Source organism: Lissotriton helveticus, chromosome 12, assembly GCF_964261635.1.
Source record: "Lissotriton helveticus chromosome 12, aLisHel1.1, whole genome shotgun sequence".
In the NCBI taxonomy this organism is placed as follows: domain Eukaryota; kingdom Metazoa; phylum Chordata; class Amphibia; order Caudata; family Salamandridae; genus Lissotriton; species Lissotriton helveticus.
Window position 1 is genome coordinate 646,582,545 of NC_136073.1, and position 26,153 is coordinate 646,608,697.

The 26,153-nt window shown below is 43.9% G+C and overlaps 1 protein-coding gene across 1 annotated transcript in view; it reads left to right on the forward strand.

Annotated features, from left to right (window-relative positions):
• WDR59 (WD repeat domain 59) overlaps positions 1-26,153 on the forward strand; it is an 885,758-nt gene that overhangs the window by 317,228 nt on the left and 542,377 nt on the right. Inside the window, exons 11-13 of the mRNA XM_078670030.1 lie at positions 6,655-6,734; positions 7,012-7,144; positions 21,286-21,410. Of these exons, the coding sequence (XP_078526156.1) occupies positions 6,655-6,734; positions 7,012-7,144; positions 21,286-21,410 (338 nt within the window). The remainder of the gene's footprint in view (positions 1-6,654; positions 6,735-7,011; positions 7,145-21,285; positions 21,411-26,153) is intronic.

Here is a 26,153-nt window from a genome sequence, read left to right on the forward strand (position 1 = left end):
AATCACCAAAAGCTGCTAGCGGTGTTTCTATCACTCAAAGCATTTCAGACTCACCTGGTCGGCAAAGCTGTCCTGGTGCGTACCGACAACATGACAACTATCTATTATATACAAAAACAGGGGGGGATACAATCTCTTTAACTGTCGCACTGCCCTCAAAAAATGTGGAAGTGGGCCATTCACCACAAAATCTATCTCCTAGCAGAACACCTCCCAGAATTGTGCAATCAGACTGCCGATCTTCTCAGCAGACCGAGATAGCAAATCCACGAATGGGAACTTCACCCTCAAGTTCTTGTCCCATACTTTCAAAGTTGGGGAGTCCCTCAAATAGATCTTTTTGCCACAGACCAAAATGCCCAAACTTCGCCTCCAGGTACCCACACCCGCTCTCCAAAGGCAATGCACGATACATGAACTGGTCAGGGATATTTGCCTACGCTTTTCTGCCTCTCCCACTCATTCCATTAGTGGTTCGGAAGCTCAGGCAAACATCCCTCACACTGATCCTAGTAGCTCCCACATTGGCCCGTCAACCTTGGTTAACAACCCTTTTGTAGCTGTCACTAGTTCCACATAAAAAACTATACCTCACATCCAGTCTCCTCCGTCAGAGCCATGGAGAAATCAGACATCCAGATCCCAAACAACTGAATCTTGTATTCTGGCTTCTGAAATCGTAGAGTTTGTCTATCTAAGTCTCCCACCAGACTGTATGAACATCATTAGAGAGGCCAGAAGGCCTACCACAAACAAAATGGAAACGTTTTGTTATCTATTGCAATAATATCAATCCTCTTGATGCTTCAATACAAAATGTGTTATTTGTTACACTTGCAGCATTGGGTGTTAGCTTACACTTCTATCCGACTACATCTCGCTGCTATAGCAGCTTATTTATAAAATAGGCAACACGTATCTCTTTTTAGAGTGCCAGTAATCAAAGCTTTCATGGAAGGACTTAAGAGTTATCCCATCTAGACTTCCATCTGCCCCAGTGTGGAATCTTAACATAGTCCTCGCACGACTAAGGGGCCCCCCTTTTGAACCCATGCATAAAAGTGAACTACAATTTCTCTTCTGGAAAATCGCTTTCCTCATTGCAATCACTTCACTGAGGAGAGTGGGTGAACTACATGCACTAACCATAGAAGAACCTTTTTTCCAACTTCTCAGAGACAAAGTGGTACTTTGTACTAACCCCAAATTTCTACCCAAGGTAGTTCCTGCTTTCACATCAATCGGTTGAGTTACCTGTATTCTTTCCTCAACCTGATTCAGTGGCAGAACAAGCTCTACACACCTTAGATGTTCGAAGAGCCCTTTTATATTATATTAAAAGAACAAAATCGTTTCGTAAAACTTAACAACTTTCCGTTGCTTTTGCTCCACCACACAAAGGCAATCCCGTATCCAAGTCAGGTATTGCCAGATGGATTGTTAAATGCATTCACATTTGTTATGTAAAACTAAAGAGAACTTTAACAATGCCCCCTAGAGCGCATTCCACTCGTAAAATAGGGGCTACTGTGGCTTTCTTAGGAAACATGCCCATAGTTGACATTTGTAAAGCTGTCACATGGTCTACATTCACCAGGCTCTATTTGGTAGATATGTTAGCAAGACAACAAGCTAATGTGGGCCAGGCAGTACTTAAAAAATTCTTTCAGACAACTCCAACAGCTACAGTTTAGCCACCGCTGTGGGAGAATACTGCTGTATAATCTATACTGCTGTATAATCTATGCAATTGCAGCCGGTTTCTGGCTGATAGCCAGAAACCGGTCCTTGGATGCTTGATTCCGGTCTGGGAAAGACATGGCTTGGTAGTTCGGACTGGACTGTTCCCATGAGGCACAGGGTCAGAGCCGATTTGCATATAGCCAGTGTCTAACCCAGGGTGGTGTGGAGTGCAAAAAAACGATGGATTTAGGCCCAGATCCTTGTACTGGGGTGAATGTATGACATTGTTCTACATTCTGTCCATCAACTGTGTTTTTTGCAATTATCACCCCGAGTTGGCTGGGTATGCTCAGACGTGAGTCCCAGGCTCTCCACACCACTGGAGTCAAGCTATCCAGGCTGATGAAGGCTGATAGCCAGAAACCGGTCCTTGGATGCTTGATTCCGGTCTGGGAAAGACATGGCTTGGTAGTTCGGACTGGACTGTTCCCATGAGGCACAGGGTCAGAGCTGATTTGCATATAGCCAGTGTCTAACCCAGGGTGGTGTAGAGTGCAAAAAAACGATGGATTTAGGCCCAGATCCTTGTACTGGGGTGAATGTATGACATTGTTCTACATTCTGTCCATCAACTGTGTTTTTTGCAATGATCACCCCGAGTGGGCTGGGTATGCTCAGACGTGAGTCCCAGGCTCTCCACACCACTGGAGTCAAGCTATCCAGGCTGATGAAGGCTGATAGCCAGAAACCGGTCCTTGGATGCTTGATTCCGGTCTGGGAAAGACATGGCTTGGTAGTTCGGACTGGACTGTTCCCATGAGGCACAGGGTCAGAGCTGATTTGCATATAGCCAGTGTCTAACCCAGGGTGGTGTGGAGCGCAAAAAAACGATGGATTTAGGACCAGATCCTTGTACTGGGGTGAATGTATGACATTGTTCTACATTCTGTCCATCAACTGTGTTTTTTGGTATAATCTATGCAAAGCATGTTATCGACAGCTCACATGCATCGAACGGCTAATGTTACTTACCAAGTAAGCATCTGTTCTTTGCATGTAGAGCTGTAGATTTACATGCGCCCAACCGCTCCCCGGGAATCTGACTGGACTGTTCCCATGAGGCACAGGGTCAGAGCCGATTTGCATATAGCCAGTGTCTAACCCAGGGTGGTGTGGAGTGCAAAAAAACGATGGATTTAGGCCCAGATCCTTGTACTGGGGTGAATGTATGACATTGTTCTACATTCTGTCCATCAACTGTGTTTTTTGCAATTATCACCCCGAGTTGGCTGGGTATGCTCGGACGTGAGTCCCAGGCTCTCCACACCACTGGAGTCAAGCTATCCAGGCTGATGAAGGCTGATAGCCAGAAACCGGTCCTTGGATGCTTGATTCCGGTCTGGGAAATACATGGCTTGGTAGTTCGGACTGGACTGTTCCCATGAGGCACAGGGTCAGAGCTGATTTGCATATAGCCAGTGTCTAACCCAGGGTGGTGTGGAGTGCAAAAAAACGATGGATTTAGGCCCAGATCCTTGTACTGGGGTGAGTGTATGACATTGTTCTACATTCTGTCCATCAACTGTGTTTTTTGCAATTATCACCCCGAGTGGGCTGGGTATGCTCAGATGTGAGTCCCAGGCTCTCCACACCACTGGAGTCAAGCTATCCAGGCTGATGAAGGCTGATAGCCAGAAACCGGTCCTTGGATACTTGATTCCGGTCTGGGAAAGACATGGCTTGGTAGTTCGGACTGGACTGTTCCCATGAGGCACAGGGTCAGAGCTGATTTGCATATAGCCAGTGTCTAACCCAGGGTGGTGTGGAGTGCAAAAAAACGATGGATTTAGGCCCAGATCCTTGTACTGGGGTGAATGTATGACATTGTTCTACATTCTGTCCATCAACTGTGTTTTTTGCAATGATCACCCCGAGTGGGCTGGGTATGCTCAGACGTGAGTCCCAGGCTCTCCACACCACTGGAGTCAAGCTATCCAGGCTGATGAAGGCTGATAGCCAGAAACCGGTCCTTGGATGCTTGATTCCGGTCTGGGAAAGACATGGCTTGGTAGTTCGGACTGGACTGTTCCCATGAGGCACAGGGTCAGAGCTGATTTGCATATAGCCAGTGTCTAACCCAGGGTGGTGTGGAGCGCAAAAAAACGATGGATTTAGGACCAGATCCTTGTACTGGGGTGAATGTATGACATTGTTCTACATTCTGTCCATCAACTGTGTTTTTTGGTATAATCTATGCAAAGCATGTTATCGACAGCTCACATGCATCGAACGGCTAATGTTACTTACCAAGTAAGCATCTGTTCTTTGCATGTAGAGCTGTAGATTCACATGCGCCCACCCGCTCCCCGGGAACCTGTACCTGTTGCAGTTCTCTCTCTTATTCTATATACTTGTGCATGGACATCTCTATTCTTTTCTTACTAACTCCATTCTCACCCTCTGCGGGAAAACATTCTAACAGTTGAGTCGATGCCCATGTGCACTATCACCAAAAGGAGTCACCTTACCTCGTGACTAGGAAAGACTACTTCGAAGATAAACAACTTGCAAAAATCCAGACCCATACTAGATGGCAGGAGTATGCAAAGCTTGTGAATCTACAGCTCTATATTCCAAGAACAGGTGCTTACTGGGTATGTAACATTATCCTTCTCTCCACCATGGCAGTTTGCATGATGGTGCTGAGGGGTCCCTTAGGGTGGCATAATACATGCTGCAGCCCTTAGGGACCTTTTTTAGCCTCCCTTTCGTATATACCAGGGGTACCATTTACTCAGGACTTACAGGGGATGCTAAAGGTATTGTCAATTTCGGGAACAATCCTACCGTTTTTAGAGAAAGAGATCTGGCACTGGGAACCTGTATAGCAGGAAACCAGTGCACTTCAGTCGGCTATCAGGCAAAAAGTTGGGGTGACCATGTCAAAAAGGGGCACTTTCCTACAACCATTTCTTTAGTGAAGGATTTTGAAAGAACCATCCATGGTCTTTCCTTCTCATCTCACTAATTCGAAATGGCTTAGTTCCACTATGACCAAGAGAAATCTTTTGTATGAGAGTGTAGTTATTGTTTCCCAATAAGAACATTGCTCACATTAGGCATCATGTTACAATTTCTGTATTCATTTTCCTCCCCACCATTCTTGCAAACCTGTTTATACTTTGGGCCTGTTGGGTCTAGCACCTTAAATACTCAAAAGGTGTGATGGGGTGAAAGTTCAGAGGCAGGGATCGGCACCGAGCAGTAATGGCTGCACATTGCTAGTTCTCCTGAGGAGGTGATGAGCCCCAGGCTCACACTGGTGCTTAACAGGTACCACTGTGACCAGATTCTGCCACTCTCCTACTTGCTGGGGACCTGGACAACATTTTCCACATTGCACCAGAAGTTTGGAGGCAGGGCAAATTGGGCAGGCCGCATATATTGATTGAGGGCTCCCGCGGCGCAGGACGTGCCCAGGCAAACACCAGGCCAAGAGGGGGCCCATCTGCGATGATCTGAGGCTGGGCTGGGCCACACCTCTTAGCTGTATTTGCTGTTTGGTATTTATTTTTGCATGCTGAAGCTAGTCAGTGAGGTATAGCCTGAATCCTGTGGCACAGCTAGGAAGGCCTAGCACCTCGTTGTGGCAAACATTTAGAAGTCTATTGATGCCGATCTACATGTTTTGGGAATATGCGCCCTTGAAGAATAAAATAGTTGTACCAGTGTTCATAGTGTGTTTCCCTTGCAGTGTTGAAAAGACATGAGACAGATCTGTCACTTGCTGCTCGCACATGACAACCACATTCTAACCTAACAGCACTGCATTATCTCAGAGGCTTGGTAGCTAACAGACTCAATCACCCCCTTGTTAAGTGAGTGCCTGTGTAGCTCTTACCTCTCTTCTGACTTTGTAACAGTGAAATTGTCTGTCCTGCCAGTTCAGAGAGGTTATATCTCTTAGCTGGAGGTGGGACTTCACATCTACCCTAAGGCTCTCCTGCAGCCTTCTGGACGGAGTAAGATTTGGGTTTGTGAAGTAAGGTTAATTCAAACAGTGCTAGTGTTCCTTGGTCATTGCTCTAGAAAGTCAGGTACCTCCAAGCTGTTGGAATTGGCCAGATATTGCAGGAAGACAGTGATGTGGTCTTTACTTGCCTTTGCTACTACATACAAGGTGGGCAACTATGTCGAAGGTTGGAATTACCCTACAAGTAAGGAAAAAGTCACTGGTAGTGGGACCAAGTGTGAACTAAACCATAGCTCCACCACAGCTTGACAGTTATCTATCCGGTGCGCACAGATCCTGCAGCTCCATGCTATTAGCTCAATTTCCCTGAGTGATTCTGCTTAATGGACCTCACTAGACACTTTGTCCTGACCCTAGAGCTCATACCATTTCTCAGTATGCAAATGTTTGTAAAAATTAGCCTGAAACATTAAATAGGACAACTAGAGGTCATACAGTTTTAATATAGATCACAAAGAAAAGAAATTAGCTGCTCACTAACAGCAAAGACAAAGGCCATCCACTGAGGCTCTGCATATTCTCCGAGATCTGGAGAGACGGTTGGATGTTAAGGTATATATGATGAAATTCCACCAAGGCTAATGGGAGTTGTGGTGTCTAGTAAACATTTAGAGTGCGACACTGGTACTTGTAGTAACTTTTGAGAAAACATAAACCTCACCACTGATCCTACAAATCTGTGGGTGAAATCATGTGTGCCAAAACCTTTGAGCTCAAATAAAGGGCTTTTTCTTTGTACAGTTTAATCATGGTTTTACACTGTGGCACACTAATTCTACTGTGATAGACATATGCTTACCTGTGGCTGAATGGGTAATTTGTTTTTGCAGCTCACGGCACCCACCAGTGTGTATGAAGTTGAAAACGACATTAATTATATTATAATTTAAAATGATCAATTACTAATTATTGATGACTGTTCTGTTATGTTTTTATAGGATCCAAAGACAGTCAGCTTGTTACATGGTCCCGAGATCAGACATTGCGTATTTGGCGTGTGGATCCCCAGTTGCAGAGGGTATGTTAATAGTTTGTGATTGTTTTCTGTTATCAAGGGCTCTTCATACCACACAGGTTGCAAGGAAACCAAGTGATAGGATGACTAAGCTGAGTGCCGTCTTTTCTCCATTACAAAAGACCGTTAGCATGGCCTAGGTCCAAGGTCGGTGTGTAAAATTGATTTTGGGTTAGAATCCGAACTACAAAGAGCCTTAATTCTTCAGTTTTAAGTATAGAGCGTATTCCTGGGAGTCTGCGCTCTGCTCTGACAACTATATTTCTGTTTCCCTCTGCAGCTGTGTGCAAATGAAATGCTGGATCCAGTGGATGAGCTCATGGATGGAATTTCACTGCTTCCAGAGCAGGAAAAGGCTCTCCACAGTCAGGATCCTGAGCAGATGTCAAATTCTGGTCACCCAGAAGAGGACGGTGAGTATGATACACAGACAGTGATTGGGGCATCCTTAGTAAGGAATCTTTGTGGGTAATCATTGCTCATCCTTCTTACCACCCTTGCTTCAAGAAAGGGGTGCTCTTGGTCTTATATGTATGCAAACAAGGCACTAATATGTCAATTCCTAGCCCTTAGTATACTCTTCTTTAAATCAGTTTTTCTTTAATTTCCAAGAGGACAAAATACTCTTTATCAATCAATCCCATTGTCGTAGATTGCTATAAGCCAGCATTCAGATGTTTGTAATGGGGACAGGATACTACTATCACTTTGTCTGGTTTAAATATTGTTCTATGCAATCAACCATTTTAGACAGTGTGATTGCATACAATGCACAGATAATGTATCTGTTACATCCCTCATCTGTGTTGTCACTTCCACCATGGACTGTACCTCAAAGTACGTCTTTCTGACCGATTGATTATGACCAGCACCTGTAATGCCCTTTTCCTAGAGCCAAGGATGTACTTTTCTTGTTTTTGTTTGCAAGCAACTATTTTATGGTGTTGTGTTCTTTGGAGCTAGGTTGCACAGCAGGCTGTGCAACAGAATCCTGGCTTCAAGGACTTCTGGTTTTAGAGGTTTTTCCTCTGACTTGTAATTAGCTTTCATTCAATCTGCAATTGTTTCCTTACAAATGTCCACCAATGACACACCATTGAAGAGGTTCCCCGAGAGACTATGGATATTGTTTTGAAAATACCATACATTTGCAAGATAAGTGTTTCCAGTTTTGCGTGTACTATCTGGAACAGCAAAGGCTCCACAGCCATGAGTGACTATCAACCATCTTTATTTTGTGCCAGAGAGTAGCTGTGTCCAGATGTCGGTTTTAGCTCTCCTGACCTTCGAAGCAGAGAGTAGAGGTAGTGGAAAGAACGTATTTTATTTCCTTAAATTGACATGGTACATCGAAGTTCTTTTCCTGTATATTATCTTGAGAAATGTGTACAGAACATCGTCCATTGTTACTAATTGATTTCTCGATTATCAAGGCTAAGCCCTTCACCACATAAAACATATTCAGAATGTTCCTGAGATAAGTCCCAAAGTAAGATATTCTCGAGAAGCAAAGGAAGAAGAGTAGGATCCTCATTAACAGTTATAAGCTTGGCCAAACACATGAATACTTTTCAAATTGGGTTGGCTGAGCCAGTTCAGCTTTACTCCACAAGTATCAGGTGTCTCTGACTTTATTGATACTACAAAGGATTTCCCCACATGAGCAGACTTATCAAGGCGGTATTTTAAAAGGGGACACCTTCAGCTTGCCAATACTTTGCTCATGCTGTACCCCCTGAACTTGGAATTAGAATTCAAACTTATGTCCAAACGCCTGTAAATTATGACTTCTCCAAAGAGATATTCCTGTTGCACACATAGAGGGACCTTTTATATGTCCCTGTGGCAACACTGGGTAAAGTTGCCTCAAATCTTTTGTGTTACTAGCCTTAGAGACTGCTCCTCAAATCATTGTTCTGCCTTATTGTCTTTATCCTGCTTCTCAAGCCATTCCACCAGACTCTGAGAAATATTTCTAACTTGTATAACTTTACTCTTTAATTTTCAGATCAAATATTTAGGAACAAAAGCATTCCCACTTAAAGAATACCATTCACATCTTTTTTGCTGGTCAGAATTTGCCACTTAAGCTCACTTTAGGCATGGAATTTGCAATCCTTTAATTGGTGCAGACCACTCTGAAAGAAACTTGCTATGTCCCATGTCATATTCAAGAGCATTAATATATTCAGTATCTAGCTCTCCTGTGTAAGAGGATGTGTGTGCCTCCACTCGTATTTCCACAAAGTCATTGATGGGTTAAGAAGAAAGAGGCTTGCTTACTTGTCCACTGACAACCCTGGCGAAATGCAGTGTGGAAGCCCGAAGAATATTCTACAACTGTGGTTTTGCAGCGTAAATCCTTTTCTGGATTCACATGCTGTGCATTATTCCGCCATCTAGTGGTTGGGCCCGGAATTGTCTTTTTTTCTTTTCTTTTCTTGTTTTGGTCACTGTTGACCACCATTTGGTGCCAGGTACGTCGCCTGTGAGACGTCAGACGGTATCCTGGAGAACGACGTGTGTGGTGGCCATCTTCATATTCTTTTTTCCACAGTTGGGTCTGGAAGCAAGACAGGAAGCTCCGAAGAAAGTTTGCATTTTCCTGCAAAAACATGAAGAAAAGAAGATCGTCACCGAAAGGATCAACGAGAAGAGATCGATCAACGACGCAGAGTTGTAGACATAAGCAGAGCGGCCCTTTTTCAACACCAGAGGACCACTCCGGGCCACAAATGGCGAAGTAGGGGCCATGGAGATGACCACTTTTAAATTCTGCCTACAGTGCCATCACAAAGGCGCACAGCATGATCCACACACAGTGTGCAACCTCTGCCTACCCAAGAATCACCAAGACAAAGACTTTGAGGCCTGTGCATTATTCCTGCCAAAGACTCTCAGGACGCGCCAAAATCAGAGACAGGCCCACTACACCACGATGTCGCAGCCAACGAAGATACCATCCATGAGGGAGATGGGTTTCTCGAGCGACGAAGAGGAGCATGCAGCTCCTGCAGAATCAACACATGAAGGATCAGACGTCGAAGTTCTAGAGAAGGACGCCGAAAAAAGCCGCGCCGAAAAGTGAGTCGAAGAAGACGACGGAGAAGGTAAGACTTAAATTTCCATTGGAACCGAAGGGCTACGAACGGAAAATAGCTAAGGCAGCCCGACGCCGAACAAAAAGGCGATAGAATGTTAGCCCCGATCTAAAGAAACCCTCGGCACCCACCGAAGGTTTGCCAAAGAGGGAAGATCACACAAGACTCCAAAGCCAAGGGTCAATGACAACGAACCGGCAAAAAAGGCCTTGGTGCCGAAAACTAACGCCCACGCTGAAAAGAAAAGGAAGACCCCAATGCCGAAAGAGTCCTCAAAGTCGAAAAGAAAACAAGAAGACTCGAGGAAGAAATGGCTGCGCTATTGCAAAGAAAAAAGGAATTCGATGAATAATTAAAGGAGTATCTAATCCCTAAAGCACCGGAAGTCGAACCGGAAACTGTCGACACCGAAGAGGCTGAAGACGTCGAAGAAGAGGAAGATGCTATCCTCCAATCCCCACCAATGCCGGAACCTCGAGGCGAAGATCCTGAGGAATACGGAAACGTACCGGTAGAGGAGGAAAACAAAGAAAACTGCGAGGACAAGGGAAACTATCTCGACACCGAGAGTCCGGTGGAGGAAATCTGCAACTATCCCTCGAAAGCATCTCCCCCAGATGACATAGCTTCCTACAATGAAATCATTAAAAGGGCTGCAAACCAGTTTGGGGTGCCCCTAGAGAAAGAAAAGGGGGATACATGTTTCCTGTTGGAAACCCTGCAACAAAGGGAACACAATATCTACCCATGCTGCCAAGTATTGTGGACTAAGGCAAGGCTGTCTTCAAAGAAACCGCTTCTAACAGAGGGGTAACTCCTAGAGTGGAGAAAAAATATAAGCCCTTTTCAAAAACCCTAAATATATACAGGGAAATGTTTCACCTGATTCTATCATTGTAATAACAGCCAGAAGGAGAGCCAACAGTCTCCAACACAGTACCTCCACCAGAAAAGGAGAGCAAAAGGATGGACTTGGTGGGCAGAAGGATGGAGAAAGAAGCAGCAACGCAGTGGCGCATTGCCAACTCAAATGCCCTGCTGAACAGATATGGCAACCTACAGAGGGATGAAATGGAGCAGTTTATAAACAAACTTCCAGAGGAGGACAAGAAAAGAGCAAGAGCGGTTGTCCAAGAGGGAAACAATGTAGCTAATATCTGCCTAAAATCTGGACTAGATCCAGCAGATACCGCAAGCAGGCAAATTTGCAAGGGAACCATACTCCTAAGACCTGCCAGGCTTAGGATTTCTGAATTCAAACAAGAAGTTCAGACATCAGTTATCAACAGGCCCCTTAACGGACAAGATTTATTTGGCAAAGAAGTAGATGAATCCCTTCAACAGATTAAAAAGGATAATGAAACAGCAAGGACAATGGGGGCCCTGCAACAAAGAGGATCTTTCAAAAGAGGATGTTTCTCCAATAGGAAAACCACAGGAAGAGGCAACTTCGGCCAAAACCAGCAGATGCCGCAACAGTCTTAGGGGCAAAACACAAATCAAAAAATGGGTCGACCATCTAGTTACCAGGGCTGGCACCAACAGAAGCAGCCCTTTTGAGGACGAGGTAATGGCAGAGGAAGAGCCTAAGCCTCTAGAGGGAGAGGTAATACCTCTAACTCCCTTTCACACAAAAAAGGACCCACACAGAACACCAGTGGGGGGAAGAATATCCTTTTTCCACAAACAGTGGGAAGGGATCACAATGGACAAATGGATATTAAATGTGGTACAACACGGATGTTGCATAGAGCTAACAAAGACCCCACCTGCAAATCCACCAAGGACAAGAAAATGATCAAAATCAGAATAAAAACTGCTAAACGCAGAGATCAAAGACCTGTATCTAAAACAGGCAATAGAAACAGTACCAAAACAGGAATGGTTCACAGGAAACTACTCCCCATACTTCCTTGTACCAAAACAAGACCTAACCCTAAGGCCAATTTTGGACTTAAGATTCATAAACAAGTTCGTACTGACACAACACGTCAAAATGTGTACCCTTCAAGAAATAATCCCACAAGGATATTTTCTAGCAACAATAGACCTCAAGGACTTCTATTTACATATTCCAATGAACAAAAACACAGAAAGTACCAAAGATTCCTACACAATGGAACACATTACCTATTCAAGATACTCTTGTTTGGAATAAAATCAGCTCCATGGGTGTTCACAAAGTGTTTGGCCGCAGTGGCCGCATACCTAAGAAGAGAAAAGATCCACGCATACCCCTACCTGGACAATTGGCTAATATGGGGACACACAAGACAAATATGCCACAATCATGTTCAGAATCAAATTCAAACACTACAAGGTCTAGGTTTCTCAATGAACCACAAAAAAATCATCAACAAACCCAGAAAAGACCTTCCTGGGGGCAAACCTGAATACAAAGGACGCCAATACTTTTCCTACACAGAGCAGGATACAAGCTATCTACAAAGAAACAGCCCTCTACCAGAAGGGACAGTCTCTGAGAGTGAGGAAGGCAATGAAACTTATGGGCATGATGGCATCATGCATCTCACTCATCCCTCACGCTCGCCTACACATGCGACCATTCCAAGAATGGCTCACCAACAGCTGGTCACAAGCCACAATGAGTTTGGAAGATCTAGTGGTTGTTACACAAAAGGTACAAGCAGAGACACAATGGTGGGCAACCAATAACATAGCACAAGGGAGACCTTTCAGGAACACAGCGCCATCTGTGACAATTACCACGGATGCATCCTTCAACGGTTGGGGAGCACATCTGAACCAGCTACAAGTTCACAGTCAATGGAGGGAAGAAGACTACGAAACACATCAATTTCTTAGAAATGAAAACAGTTCTACTGGCACTCAAAGCATTCCAGAAACAGGTTCAGGGGGAAGACCATCCTAATACAAACCGACAACACAACTACTATGTTTTACCTGAACAAACAGGGTGGAACGAAGTCCTTTCCCCTGAGCTAACCTGCGCAAGAAATCTGGCAATGGGCAATACCACAGCAAATCAATCTGCAAACAGTACATCTACCAGGGGTAGACAACGTCACAGCAGACCTGCTAAGCAGACAAAACAGCTGCTCACACGAATGGGAGCTAAAGCAAAAAGTACAATACCTATTCAACATCTGGGGAACGCCAGTGTTGGATCTCTTTGCAACAATGCAGAACACGAAATGCCGGAACTTTGCATCCAGGTTTCCACACCACCTGTCAAAGGGAAATGCACTTTCACTCAATTGGTCTCAGACATTTGTCTACGCCTTTCCACCAGTACCCCTGATGCAAAGAGTACTACAAAAAGCAAGCGAACCAGGAACAAACATGATTCTCGTTGCCCCTCGTTGGCCAAGGCAAACATGGTACTCAACTCATAGAACTCTCCAAAGGAGAAATGATCAGGATCAAGGCAGACAAAGACCTGCTGACAATGCAACATGGCCAAATCTTTCACCCAGAACCAGCGACTTTGCAACTAGCGGCCTGGCGCCTGAATATAAAGAATTTGGACACCTGAAACTGCCGTCCAGAACCATGGAAATTCTAAAAGAGGCAAGAAAACAGTCAACAAGGAAATGCTATACAGCAAAATGGAAACGATATACCACATCGGGCACCGCTAACAACAATACTGATTCATTAAATACACAGGAAACAGTAGTCACATATGTTACCTACCTTTTAGACAGCAACATCAATTTTTTCAGCCTGAAGGTGCACCTAGCTGCCATAGTGGCTTACACAAGAGGAAATACATGCAAACACTTTTTTACTAGACCACTCATCAAAAGATTTTTAGAAGGAGCAAAAAGAATGGCTCCACCAAGAACAGCTCCTGTACCAACATGGAGTTTAAATACAGTGCTGTCTCAACTAATGGCAAAACCGTTTGAACTCATGAATACAGCGGACATCAAACATAATACTCTCAAAACAGCTTTTCTCATTGCGATAACATCACTACAGAGAGAACTACAAGCATTAACTATACAAGAACCCTATTTACAAATCCACAAGGATGAGGTAATCTTAAAAACTAACCCACAGTATTTACCAAAGGTGGTAACTATGTATCACTTGAATCAAAACATCATCTTGCCAGTTTTCGTCAAAGAACCAAAAAACTAAAGCATAAAAAAGCTTCCGCTCCCTGGATGTAAGGAGAGCTCTACTATACTATCTGCAAAAAACAGAACAAGTAAGGAAAACAAAACAGTTGTTTGTTGCTTACTCGAATACCAACACAGGATCAGCTGTCACTAAAGCAACTATTGCAAGATGGATAGTACAAGCTATACAACTAAGCTATACCAATGCCAAAAAAGAACTAACAATACAACCAACAGGCTCACTCCACTAGGAAGAAAGGAGCAACACTAGCTTTCATGGCAAATGTACCCATCGATGCCATCTGCACGGCAGCAACATGGGCATCACCACACACCTTTACAAAGCATTATTGTGTGGATATACAGATGAATAAGGAAGCTCAAATTGGACAAAGGATGCTTCAACACCTGTTTGCTAAGTCTTCTTTTCACCACAGTCTCTCAAACACGGGAGAAACTGCTGCATAATCTGATGCACAGCATGTGAATCCAGAAAAGGATTCATGCTGCAAAACTAAATGGTTACTTACCAGTAGGAAGAGTTTTGTAGCTTGAAGAGTTTTCTGGATTCACATGCGACCCACCCAGCCTTCCTCTAGAAGGAACACAAACAGGTGGGGAAGCAAATGACAACATTAGTAACTCTAAATAAGGACCATCACAAGGATTAAACAACATAAAAACAGAAAAAAGAATCCGAAGATGGCCACCACGCACATCGATTTCTAGGATATCGTCTGACGTCACACAGGGAATGTACCTGGCACAAATCTTAATTGACAGCGACCAAAACAAGCATTGGCATAGCTAATATATCTCGCCTTGTGGATCTTATAAGTGTTTAGCCATGCATCACACTTTTTTTTTTGCAGAGTTTTATATAGCGCGAACTAGACCCGAACCGAATCCGGTATCAGAGCGCTTTACATAGCACCAGTTACGTTACATGAGGACACACTTTTATTTTTTTTTAGGCACGGGGAGATTAAGTGATTTGCCCAGAATCACAGGAGGTTTTTGGCGTCGTTACCGAGACTCGAACCCAGATCCCCAGGTCCGAGGTCGAGCGCCTTAGCCGTTAGGCCAACCCCTCTCCCCTATTACCCTGGGTACTGTACCCCCAGGGATTGAAGAGCTGTAGCAAAGCTGTACTGGTCACCTGTTTGCTTTTTATTGCTATATTTGGGTGTTAAACTGGTGCTAATGATGTGCAACCAATGTCCGTTCAGGGTCAACAAGTTTAAAAAGGACAAAATAATGAATAAGTAAAAATAAAAAACTGAAATGTAAGACTTCAAGTTTACATTTACTGCATCCTAAATATGAAGTAAATGTAAACGTGAAGTTACGTACAAGGTCCCAAAGGCGAGACCTAATGGCTATGCCAATGCTTGTTGTTTTAGTGAACCTCTCATGGCGGGCAGAACTCGTATGTCTTTGTTTGCGTTTGCAAAACTTTTCCTCCAAGACCATTCATCATGCTCGCTTGGGAACTCAATCTGGTCTTAACATTTATCATGTGCACACCAATCGAGTGCCTGCACAACTTCCCAATTCAATTTCTTATCACCAAAACTGCTTTTCTGGTGGCCAAATCGTCGACCAGGAGAGTCAGCGAACTGCAAGCACTTCTTACACAACTTTCTATCCAGACAAACTAGTTCTGAGGACCCATGCCTTTTTTCTTCCGAAGGTTATGAAACCTTTTCACGTAGGACAAAATATCACATTGCCTGCCTTCTTTGTTCCACCTCACCCTTCTAAAGACGAGGAGAGGCTCCATCTCCTGGACGCAAAAAGAGCGTTGTTCTACCTTGTTTGTAACCAAGAGTACCGGGTGGATGGTCAACTGTTCGTTGGGTATGTTGTGGCAAAGAAGGAAAGGTGCGTGCAGACTCTAACCATCTCTTGATGGATAGTGCTCTGCATAGGAGTCTGTTATGACAAAGAAGTGTACACAGTTCCTTGGTGACGTAGTATTCACCAGAATCATCCACGACTGAGTTGTCCGGCCATTTAGAAGCGTGTAGAGGGGGGAAGAAGAAGAAACCGGGGTCAAGAAAAAGAAAAGTAGGGGAAAGGAGAATTCCTCCTTTTGGAACTAGTGCTCTCACACACCCAGCAAGCTAGGTGTCATGCTTCATCATATGAGCATGCTCCTCGTTGGGCCGGCGCTGCAATGCCCAACGGGCACCCTTAAAGGGGCTCTTTTTCGGAGATCTTTCGTTCCTCGCCGTAAGGGTGCCGTGGGGGTGAGGGACCTAGTAAAGTGTAGATGTAGGTGCTGTGATTTTAAAATAGGTCAGGGATTCCGCTGGTGAAATCTTTATTCTATTGGGTACCCTGCCTAAAGTAAAAAAACTAAGGGAGGGATATTATATCCTGTTAACTATGCGACAGAGTATATATTCAACTCCCTGGAGGTCAACATGTTTCTCGCCTGGTATTTGTCATAAGAGATCAGTGGCGATTCTTCAGGACCATACGTGAAACAAAATGTGAAGTGGAACTATCTACATAAGAAGTAGTAAGAATACTATACCACTAACAGTCGTCTAGGGGAGTTCCTCCTAACGACGGGAGACCACCTGAAATCAAAGGAAAACAAGCATTTACAATGCAACGGTTTCGCCTTTGGAAAAGTTTGAGCTATTGGCATTGTAAATGACAACATTTGTATTTATGTGTTGGTTTTGAAAACAGATAAATAAATGGCATTGTCATATACATTGCAAATAGCTTTAACATTTCCAAAGGCGAAACCGTTGCATTGTAAATGCTTGTTTTTTTTTGTTCCCTGTGCCTACCTGGCATAGTAACAGACTTAACATATGTGCCGTTAACTTTATGGATGCCTTAAGACTTTGTTGCTGTACGATTTGTAATAATTGTACTCTTCCTGCAATGGATTTGTTATTCAATAAGCAGCGTGCTTCGGTACAATCACATGTATTCGGGGCATGTTTCGGCGGCCACCGTATACAACTGCCACTTATTTGTGTAAGTAAGGAGATCGAAAACCAAAATATTCACATTTTTTAAACATTTGCTTTTGATGGCTGCTCACACGCTTATTGTGTTTGAGCTTCTCATATGACATTACAACGTTGTTTTAGTCCGTGTTATGGTACTAGATAAAAGATGTAGGGAAGTTGGCTGCGAGTTGCATTTTCAAACTTTTTTTTTTTTTACTTGTTCTGTTAGGCTCCTCGATGAGCACCGTGTGCTGACAGTTATTGACCGTATTGGTCAAGAAACCCATCCATTGCACAAGAACAGCACATGTTGCTGATGAGGACATACGAGAGCAACCTGTGAGTAAGACACAGTTGTGTAACAAGATAATAAGCGACGATTAGGAGAGACGGAATGACAGGTAGTGTGTGAGGCTGTTGGGATCTGAGTCATGCGGTGTCAAAGGTCTGGCCTGGTAATAAGGTGCTATCTGGAACGGTGTAACATGTAGGCATATACAACCGATTCAGACGGAGAGTCTTCATTTTTAAATACAAAAAATGATTTTGCCTCTGATTCAATATAAGCAATGCGACTAATACATTCCCCGATTTTTTCTTTAAATCTTCCACGTTTAAATGGCCAGCTTGTAGGATTACTCTGGGTGCTGTTTTGTCAGGCACATAGCAGGCCTTGAAGGATGTCGTAAAGCTTGTGCATTAGAATATGGTTGAAATTATTATGGAACCACTTAGTCATTGCATATTGTGAGCATTTTACAGCAGGGAATCCCTTCTACGCTCTAGCCCGCATTTGTTTTTTCTTTGCAGTTGGTAACATTGAAATGATTGTTAAAACACACGAATACATTTTGTCAGCAACTAAGCTTTGTCAATACTTGTGCTTACAGTCGCAGAAATAAAGAAGCATTGTAATGCATTAACGTGTTTGTGCGCTCGCAAGTAGATCGATCAGGTAATAGGAACGCGAGGGGCAGGATCTGGCACTGGCAGAGGCAAAGAGCTGAACCTGGTACTGTCTGGGGAAGGTAGGAGCAAGGGACGGGGCTGTTTCTGACACTTGTCTGGTGCGGAGAGGATCTGTGGCTGTAGCAGGCGCTGAAAGGGGATGGAAGACAAGTGCCTGTCTCGCTCGATGTCAGCAATCTGCCAGGGCTCTTCTAAAGGGCAGCCCCTGTCATACAACTGCGTCTTTCATGTCTAAAGGGGGCGTCACTTGCTCGTTGGCCTCTCAGTGTGCAGGTGCTGTTACCGCTTACACTGCAGCCTGTGTGCCAAGCTTCTGCCACCCTCCCCTCCTCCCGGCTCTCACCGTAGGGCCGCGGCTGCCCTGCGCCGCTGGTTCAGCAGGAAGAGCACCAAGGCAGCGGCACCGGCCAAGGTGTAGTTCCGCGGAGTCAGGTACTTGCTGTAACCCGCCATGTCCGGCCTGTGCTGCTGTCAGGAGATGAAGGAGGAACCGGCAGCGCAGAGCATGCTGGGAGCGGCGCCTGCCCCGCCCGCGGCTCCGCCCTCTGCAGGGAGCGGCCCCGCCTCCATCTTACGCTCAGGCCGCTGTCTGCTGGGGTTTGTTTCCTACGCCTTCTCGCGCTGCCTCCTATGCTGTCCCCGACCTTATTTCTAAGCGTCTCTGTTACGCCCTTTTCATACACACTACTGGGAGGACTTCAGTACAGCGCCTGCCAGTTCACGCCCCCTCGACAATAACCTTTAGCGTCACCTAAAACGATACATTTGAGACAGAACAGTTAAATGGAGTGCTGACGTTTTTGGATGGAGAAAGTTAAAAAGAGAAAGATACTTTTTGACCAAAAGAAGGGATACTGCCCACAACAAGTCAGGTCCCGGGCCGCGCTGTGATTGGCTGACGTCACGGGGGTGTCCCGGCCGGCAGCCAATCACAGCGCGGCCCTGGAATGACGTCACGGGGGTGTCCCGGGCCGGCAGCCAATGGCAGCGCGGCCCGGGACAAAGGGGCGGGGCTTAAAAAAAGCACCAGAAACGCCCCCGAATCACGTTTTCGAGAGAAAACGCGATTGACAGCCTCTGCCTCCCAATGGCTAGCCTCCATTTATGGAGCTAGCCAATTGGAAACAGAGGCTGTCCTAACCTCACTATTAAAAACAACAGATTTCGATCTGGGAGGGGCTTCGCCCCTCGCCAGGTTACGAAACCTAAAAAGGGGAGGAAAAAACAACAATATAGCAGCTCAGAGTCAACATGTCCGATCATGGCTTGCTATCCATACAATAGTCATGGGCGAATGACAGATCCCTCTCATAAAACATAAGATAAAAGACGATCATGTGTCGCGATCGCCACCCATTGCATTGTGGCCACCTGGTGTTCACCATGCTATAAGAGGGGAACTACAGGTAGAGCAGACGAACACATCATGTACTAACAGTCGATGGAGCCCGATGGATAGGAGTCTACCATGCATTGCCCAAACATCAACCCTCTGAGAGTTTACACGCTCCTTTCACCAGCTCCAAGTATGCGACCACTGTTAATTCATGGAGTCCCTGTCCTGGACATCTGTCAGTTAGAAACATGGGTATCACTGCACATGCTCACCAAGCATTACTGTCTGGACTGTTCGGTCTGTTGTGATGGGCATTTTGCCCCTTCGATCCTATGGGAAGTATTGGTCTAATCTGCTTGTAGACCCACCTTCAGGGAGGTATTGCTATGACCTCTATTGTAAGGTAAGGCATGCAGGACTAGAAGTCTGACAAGATGATTAGGTTACTTACCATTGGTAATGCCTCATCTGTTAGAGACTCTGTCTAACCTCAGATTCCATACCAATCCTCCCTGCAAACTGATTTCTGTATAGGGTTACCCTTCTGAAGCCCAGTGCATCATCTTTATTCGTGGCTCTGCGCTTCTGGTGTTGAAAGTTGCAAAAAGAAACTGATATCAGCACACTGGGGTGGCACTTACATAAGCACCACAAGTCACTTCCGGTGCAGACATCGAGCCGTACAACGCTACCTACTGGCACTGCTTATAAATTTCCAGATCCAATCTATCAACTCTTAATGCGTTATCAGAGCTAAGTAACGTGTTCAATAAAGATGCATATGACTGACGTGTGAAGCACGTATCATCTTGCAGAAGTACTACACTTTACCATGTGTAGCAGCTCTGATGTGATAAAGACACTGCTCGTTGTTACATGGACAATGTTTGGATAACACTGCTTTTCGCCCTCAGAAGGAGCAGCTCTGCACTGATAAAAGCAGTGCTGGTTGTCACGGAGATTAGGTCTGGGACAGACACTGTTGTGTAATATTTTTTGCAGGTCTATTTTGGCGTAGACTCATTGTCTTACACTAAGAACAGGTCTGTAATGGTAAAAGCATTTTTTCAATTTTACATTGGAATGTGCTTTAGGTGCTGACGTGGAAGGAACTGGGACGTCTGTTCCATTCACAGCACTTGCCAGCAGTTCCACTCCTAGCTACTGATGTACCAACGCTTGTAGTCAATAAGTACTTGTTTTAGCAATTTGTTATCGCCGACAATACTTCACTTCTGCTGGCTATCATGAGAAGTGGGTTGGTCTGAAGAATGCTTGACTGGCTCTATTAGAAAACAGATCTTACTGAGGTGATATCTCTGTTAATACTTGTTTTTCAAAGTTCTTTTTTATTGCATAAATCACGTGCTCAGCATACCGGAAATGCAGTGGTGTAGGTAATCTCACAGTATACATGTGATAGAGAGCAGACATGAACTTAGGCGCAAAAGCAGCAATTATATTGCAAGGAGTCCGAATATAATAGAAATATCTAATTTCATAACAAGTGGAACATCGAGATGCTATGCATTCTATTGATACATGTGAGAGGAATAGGTCTAGTCTGGGAAAAATTTAGCTTTGCAATCAGAAATTCAGTCTTGCAATTTCATTGACATGAAATATTTAGACGTGCTATATCTAAATGCTGTCATTCATCTTGAGAAAGCGGTTTTACCTTCCTTACCCTCAGTTAAATTAATTGTAAGTTCGTTTTATGAAAGGGCCTCTAGCTTTATGCACACTGCATTAATGTCTTAGTTCATTAGTTATAATCATTCTTAGCATTTACCAGAGCTATTTCTCATAGTTTAATTTCCGTGATCCTTGTATCTCAGTCCTGATGCCTTGATTCCATCTGCTGTTCAAGTAGTGATGCCCAAGAAGTTTATTTTCTTTTTATAATAATGATACTTATTCTTACTGTAGGAAGTGTTTTGTGACTCCTATTCCCAGTAACATTTTCATAGCAATTAATTTTCCTAGAGATATTACTACATTTGTGGTGAGAAAAGATAACTAGTTCTTAAGTCAAACATCTATTTTCTTTTCATTTCCCTTCAGTCTTAAGAGATGTTCCTGAGACCAAACTACTGCCAGGAAGCAAGTCAGACCAACTGGGTCTACCACAGACCCTTCAGCAGGAGTTCTCCCTTATTAATGTGCAAATTCGAAATGTCAACATTGAGGTATAGAGACTTTTTCTTTTTATATGTTATTTTAACAATAAAATAAAGTATTACATGCCCTTGTGACTTATACCCACATGAGTTCCGAGCTGAACAGTTTCAGGCATGGGTTTGTAGTGTTTGAAAGCACAAATATGGTATTTTTCCAAATTTCAGACTTCAACAGTAATCAAACAAGGACCTACCGTATGTATTTTAAAGACTCATCTTTGAATAGTAGTAGCTATTACATAACTAACACTTTAGTATATCTAATTTGTCACATCTTTCAAATGAAGTACCATGCAACAAAGCCTTACACAGAGAATGCACCAGTTGACATCTTTCAGGCTCTAAAATTCACTTTGCCATGACTAGGCAGCATGCAGTTGTCACCCACACATCTGCCACCCATTTACAAGAAATATGTTTGTATTTTTAAATAAGATGTTTGGTACTGGGTGCACAGCCTGTAAATAAAGCCGTCATGTTCACCTTTACCTCTAGTTTTGAAATTTATTTACCTTCTATGAGATCTATATATGCTAGGTTTGCAAGGCGAGTGCTGCCACTAAGAGAGGCGATGAGAAAATGAAACTACTACTCTACTGGGTCAGGTGTTGTAATACAAACCATTAGGAACAACTGTATATTTTGTATTTTGGCACTTTATAAATCTGCCAGTAGACGTTGGCACTCTTTGTTTAGATGTTCTATTCAGCTGATCGTTATTGTTGTTCCTTTTCGGTTGTAGAGGGTCTAGAGTTAGTTTGGAAGACTTGTTCCAAATAAAAAAAAATTGTCAGTAGTCCTATACGTTCGCTGGTTGTTGTCCCTGTGACATGAATTGTTTCAAGTTTAATGCACCGGAGTCCTATATATGAATGGAACAGTTTCAATATGTTAGGCACTATTGCATTTGATTTTGATATAATATTCTTAAACCTTGTGTGTGGCTTTAATTTTTATGACGAGAAATGTTTTTTTATTTCTAGTTCTAATGTTTTTTCTCACATTTGTTATAAAGCTAAATTGGTGATGATATTTACATAACGACCATATCCGAGGGGAAGGGTGTTCGAAAAAGTGATACAACTGGACTGTGGTGAGGGATTACTCTAAATTTCTTTTTTGTTTGAAAAAGTATGTTTTTTATACCTATTTCAAAAGTGTAGAGAGAGGAAATGAACCACAAAAAGGAAGTGAGTTAGTTCCAATGATGACACACCAAGCAAGTAAAGAGACTGAAACTCTTTGGTTTAGTCAGGGGTTTGAATGTGGCTAGAAGATTTTCATTCACAAAACGATTTCAGGTGGGGGGAGGCTGGAGTAGTTAGGGAACTGTCCATATATAGTATTGAAGTCTAGGGAGGGTTATTAAGTATCTTCTTTTTTGGCACAAAACCAACCATCCAGATGCTTGTACATAGAGGAGGTTAGTGAGTGTCCTAATTTGTGAAATGTTTTTCCTTGTCCAGTGTGGAGAAAAAATGCATAGGGATAATAAACTGTTGCAGTACTTACACTTTACAGAAAACTAGAGTATAGTTCATTGTTTTGACAACATGGTCTGGCATGTCTGGCCAGAATTTGAAGACGTTTAGTAGTTGGTGGCTGGAAGCAGTAGTTAAGCAGGAATTCAGGCATGTGGTAGGGTTGAAAGGTGAACCAAGGTTTGTATTCAAAGGGGACAGGATACATCTGCTGTTGGGAAATATGATTTGTGTTAGAGAAGAAGGTGCAGTTTTACAGTTAAATAGATCAAGCCTCTCTTAGAAGAGTTCAGCACAAGAGAACGGAGAGCCATCCAATGACAAATGTCTCTGAGGCAGTTGGAAGAATCAAGATTGTAAGTCAGGGGTAAGAATTGGAAGATAATTTCAGTATGTGCATATGTGCAGGTGATATGAGAAACTAAATGAGGAAATACTGCTACAAAGTGATATTGTCTAGAGGTAGAATTACACGTGGGCAAGGTTTCAGCCCTATGAGATACAAAATGGTAGTGAGGTTGATGACACGAGCACTGATCGCCTAGGGATAGTGAAAGGTTGATTGAAGAGATTAGCTAAGAACCAACTGAGTGTTAAGTCTGTGAAGTCAAGAAGGAAAATGGTCAATAACAGAGTTGTGTTCAACTGTGTCGGACGCAACTGAGAGGTCTAGTTTTATAGGATAGACTGTTGTTTGTTACAGTGTGCCAAGTAATGAAGTTAGCAACATGAGAGAGAGTGGTTCTGTAGAGAGGAGAGCTAAGAAACATGTTTGAAGGGGATTGAAGCTGAGATTTGTTGAAGAATGAGACTCAGCAAGAGCGAACTCTATAGAGAGAGTGCACCTCGGTAATGAAAGTGTCAGAGCGTTTACAAGAGAGATTGATGGATATTGGTATGGGGATCTGTTCAGCATCCCCCGTTGAAGAGGGCAAATGATGCGGACGGTAGTGGTTAACTTTGTCAGTGAAAAGACCAACAGGCACATGCACCAAGCATTTTTGCGAGTGCAAACGGTGCGTTTCGCAAAAATCGTCTGTTTGCGCCCGCAAAAAGGGGAGGGCCAGATGGACGCCCGGAGTACCGACGGTGAGAGCGGTGCTTCAACTACCTGCGCCATAGCCAGGTGAGGTGGGGCTTTTCTCTCCTGCTAAAATTGCTGGGAGAATGACGTTTCACTTACAATACCCAGGTGATAAATTTCCATTATTATAATTTTTTACACATTTTGCACTCTGTTTTTAAGCAGTAGCGTTACCTGTCCTGAAGAAAGCAGTTGATACCACTGGGGTCCTTGAAATCTGCAGAAACATGTTGACCAGTTTAAAATTCAATAGTAGCTATTAATTAAAACTACTAGAATCTCACTTCTTTTTTATTGACTTAGAAGCAGAGAGGTCTTGATTAAAATATTTTCCCCTCCTGTTTATCTAATTTTAGTCCCAATAGCACTTTTTCACCTTTACACACATTATTTTTGCACTGCTTAACAGTTGTCTCCTACCGCCTACACAAACTTTTAAATGTCACTGAGCTCCATTCCGAGCATTGGTGAAAACATCTTTCCTTCGTGGTGTGAAGGATCCCATGTGATGAAAAGGGCGGTATCGGTCGACTACTGATGGGTATTTATTTTTTTCCACACGAATGAAGTACCCTGTTGATCATAGCTTGGTTACGTCACCATATACTATTGGGGAGTATGTTTTGGCTTTAGTTTTCCTTTTGTCAGTTGCTTAGTTAGTCTGTCTTTGTGTTCTTGTGACCCACCGCTATTCTTTGTTATTGGAGCCAGTGGAGCTCCTTCAGGTGTGGTGTGAGGTCAGTGTGGAGTGGAAGGCTGAGAGTGGTTCTTGCCACCAAGTTCTGAATGGTCTGCAGTTTTCTGATAAGATTTTAGTTGATCCCGGTTTAGAGGGTGTTCCCGTAGTACAGCTTACTTGTGATGAGGGCATGTGTGACAGTTTACCAAGGGGATTAATGATTGGTAGCCATTTGAAAGTGTTCATCAGTATCTTTAGGGTATGGAAGCTTAAAGTGGTCACAACATAGACTTGGGTGGTCATGTAGAGATTGCTGTCAATGATAATCCTGGGGTTATTGTCGTGAGTGGTGGGTATCAGTCCTAGCTCTGTTGACCAGTCCCACAGTGAAGTGCTCTTCCTGAAGAACATGATTTTAGTCTTGGTCTTTAGGCAGTTGGTCTTTATCAAATGGGTGATTTCATTTATGCAGTTGTTGAACTTGATCCGGGTATAGACCATCTTGTCCATGCAGGAAAGAATCAGAGGAAGTTGATTTCTTGAGAGCGGATGATGCTGGATTGAGGGGGTCACGTATGCCCGGGGGGTCGTCCGGTTCAGGGAAGATATTTGAGAATTCCACAGATTAGGTTGCAGGCGTCCAACGTGTATGGGGCCAGGCTGACAGACTAGGTTCTTCTAGTAAGGAAGGAGCAGATCCATCAGAGTGCTTGTCCTTGGATTTTGATGTTATGTAGGCACTGGATGAGGATGAGATGGGAGATCATGTCAAACGTTGCTGTAAGGTCCAGGATGAGCCCAAGCTATACCTGGCTGAAGAGCCCTAACTAGGGTGAAACTGGTCCTAGGTTGCTTGTGTTCCTGTTCAGGGAGGACCTGCCTGGCAGTTTGGACTGAACTGTTCCCATGAGGGACAACGTCAAGACTAATTTGCATATGGTTGAGTCAAAACTGAGGTGGCATAGTGGGCAAAGAACACAATGGATTGGGCTAGCCCAAGCAGCCAGTGGCTGAGATGAATTCAAGCATTCCATCCCTCACCATGTTATTGCATTCTAAATTTAGTAGGCTTGTCTGGTGCATCTGGTTTTGGCTGCAATGGGGATCCTAGACTTGACAAAGGCGTAGTCTGTTCTGGAGAATGGTGTTGGCTTGTCCACTCAGATGTTGTCGAAGTTGGTGAAAATCTGGTCTGGGAGGTGGCCGGAGACATGGGTAGGTTTCTTTACTCTTTGGGCAATGCCTATTCTTCCACGGTCTTTGCTAAGTGCTTTTGATTTGGGTTCGGTGTAATTTTCCAGGTTGAAGTTGAGGTCTTGGAGTAGGATGTAATTGCTAGCATCAAGGACGAATGGTTCAACAAAGTCTGTGATGGTGTTGGTGCACGGTCCATAGATGAGAGTGCCACTTAGAGTGAACTTTGCTATGAAACTGAGCTTAAGTGACAGGTCTTCCATGTTGGAGGGTGTCGTACCCATGGAGGTCATGCAGCTGATGGCATTCTTGTG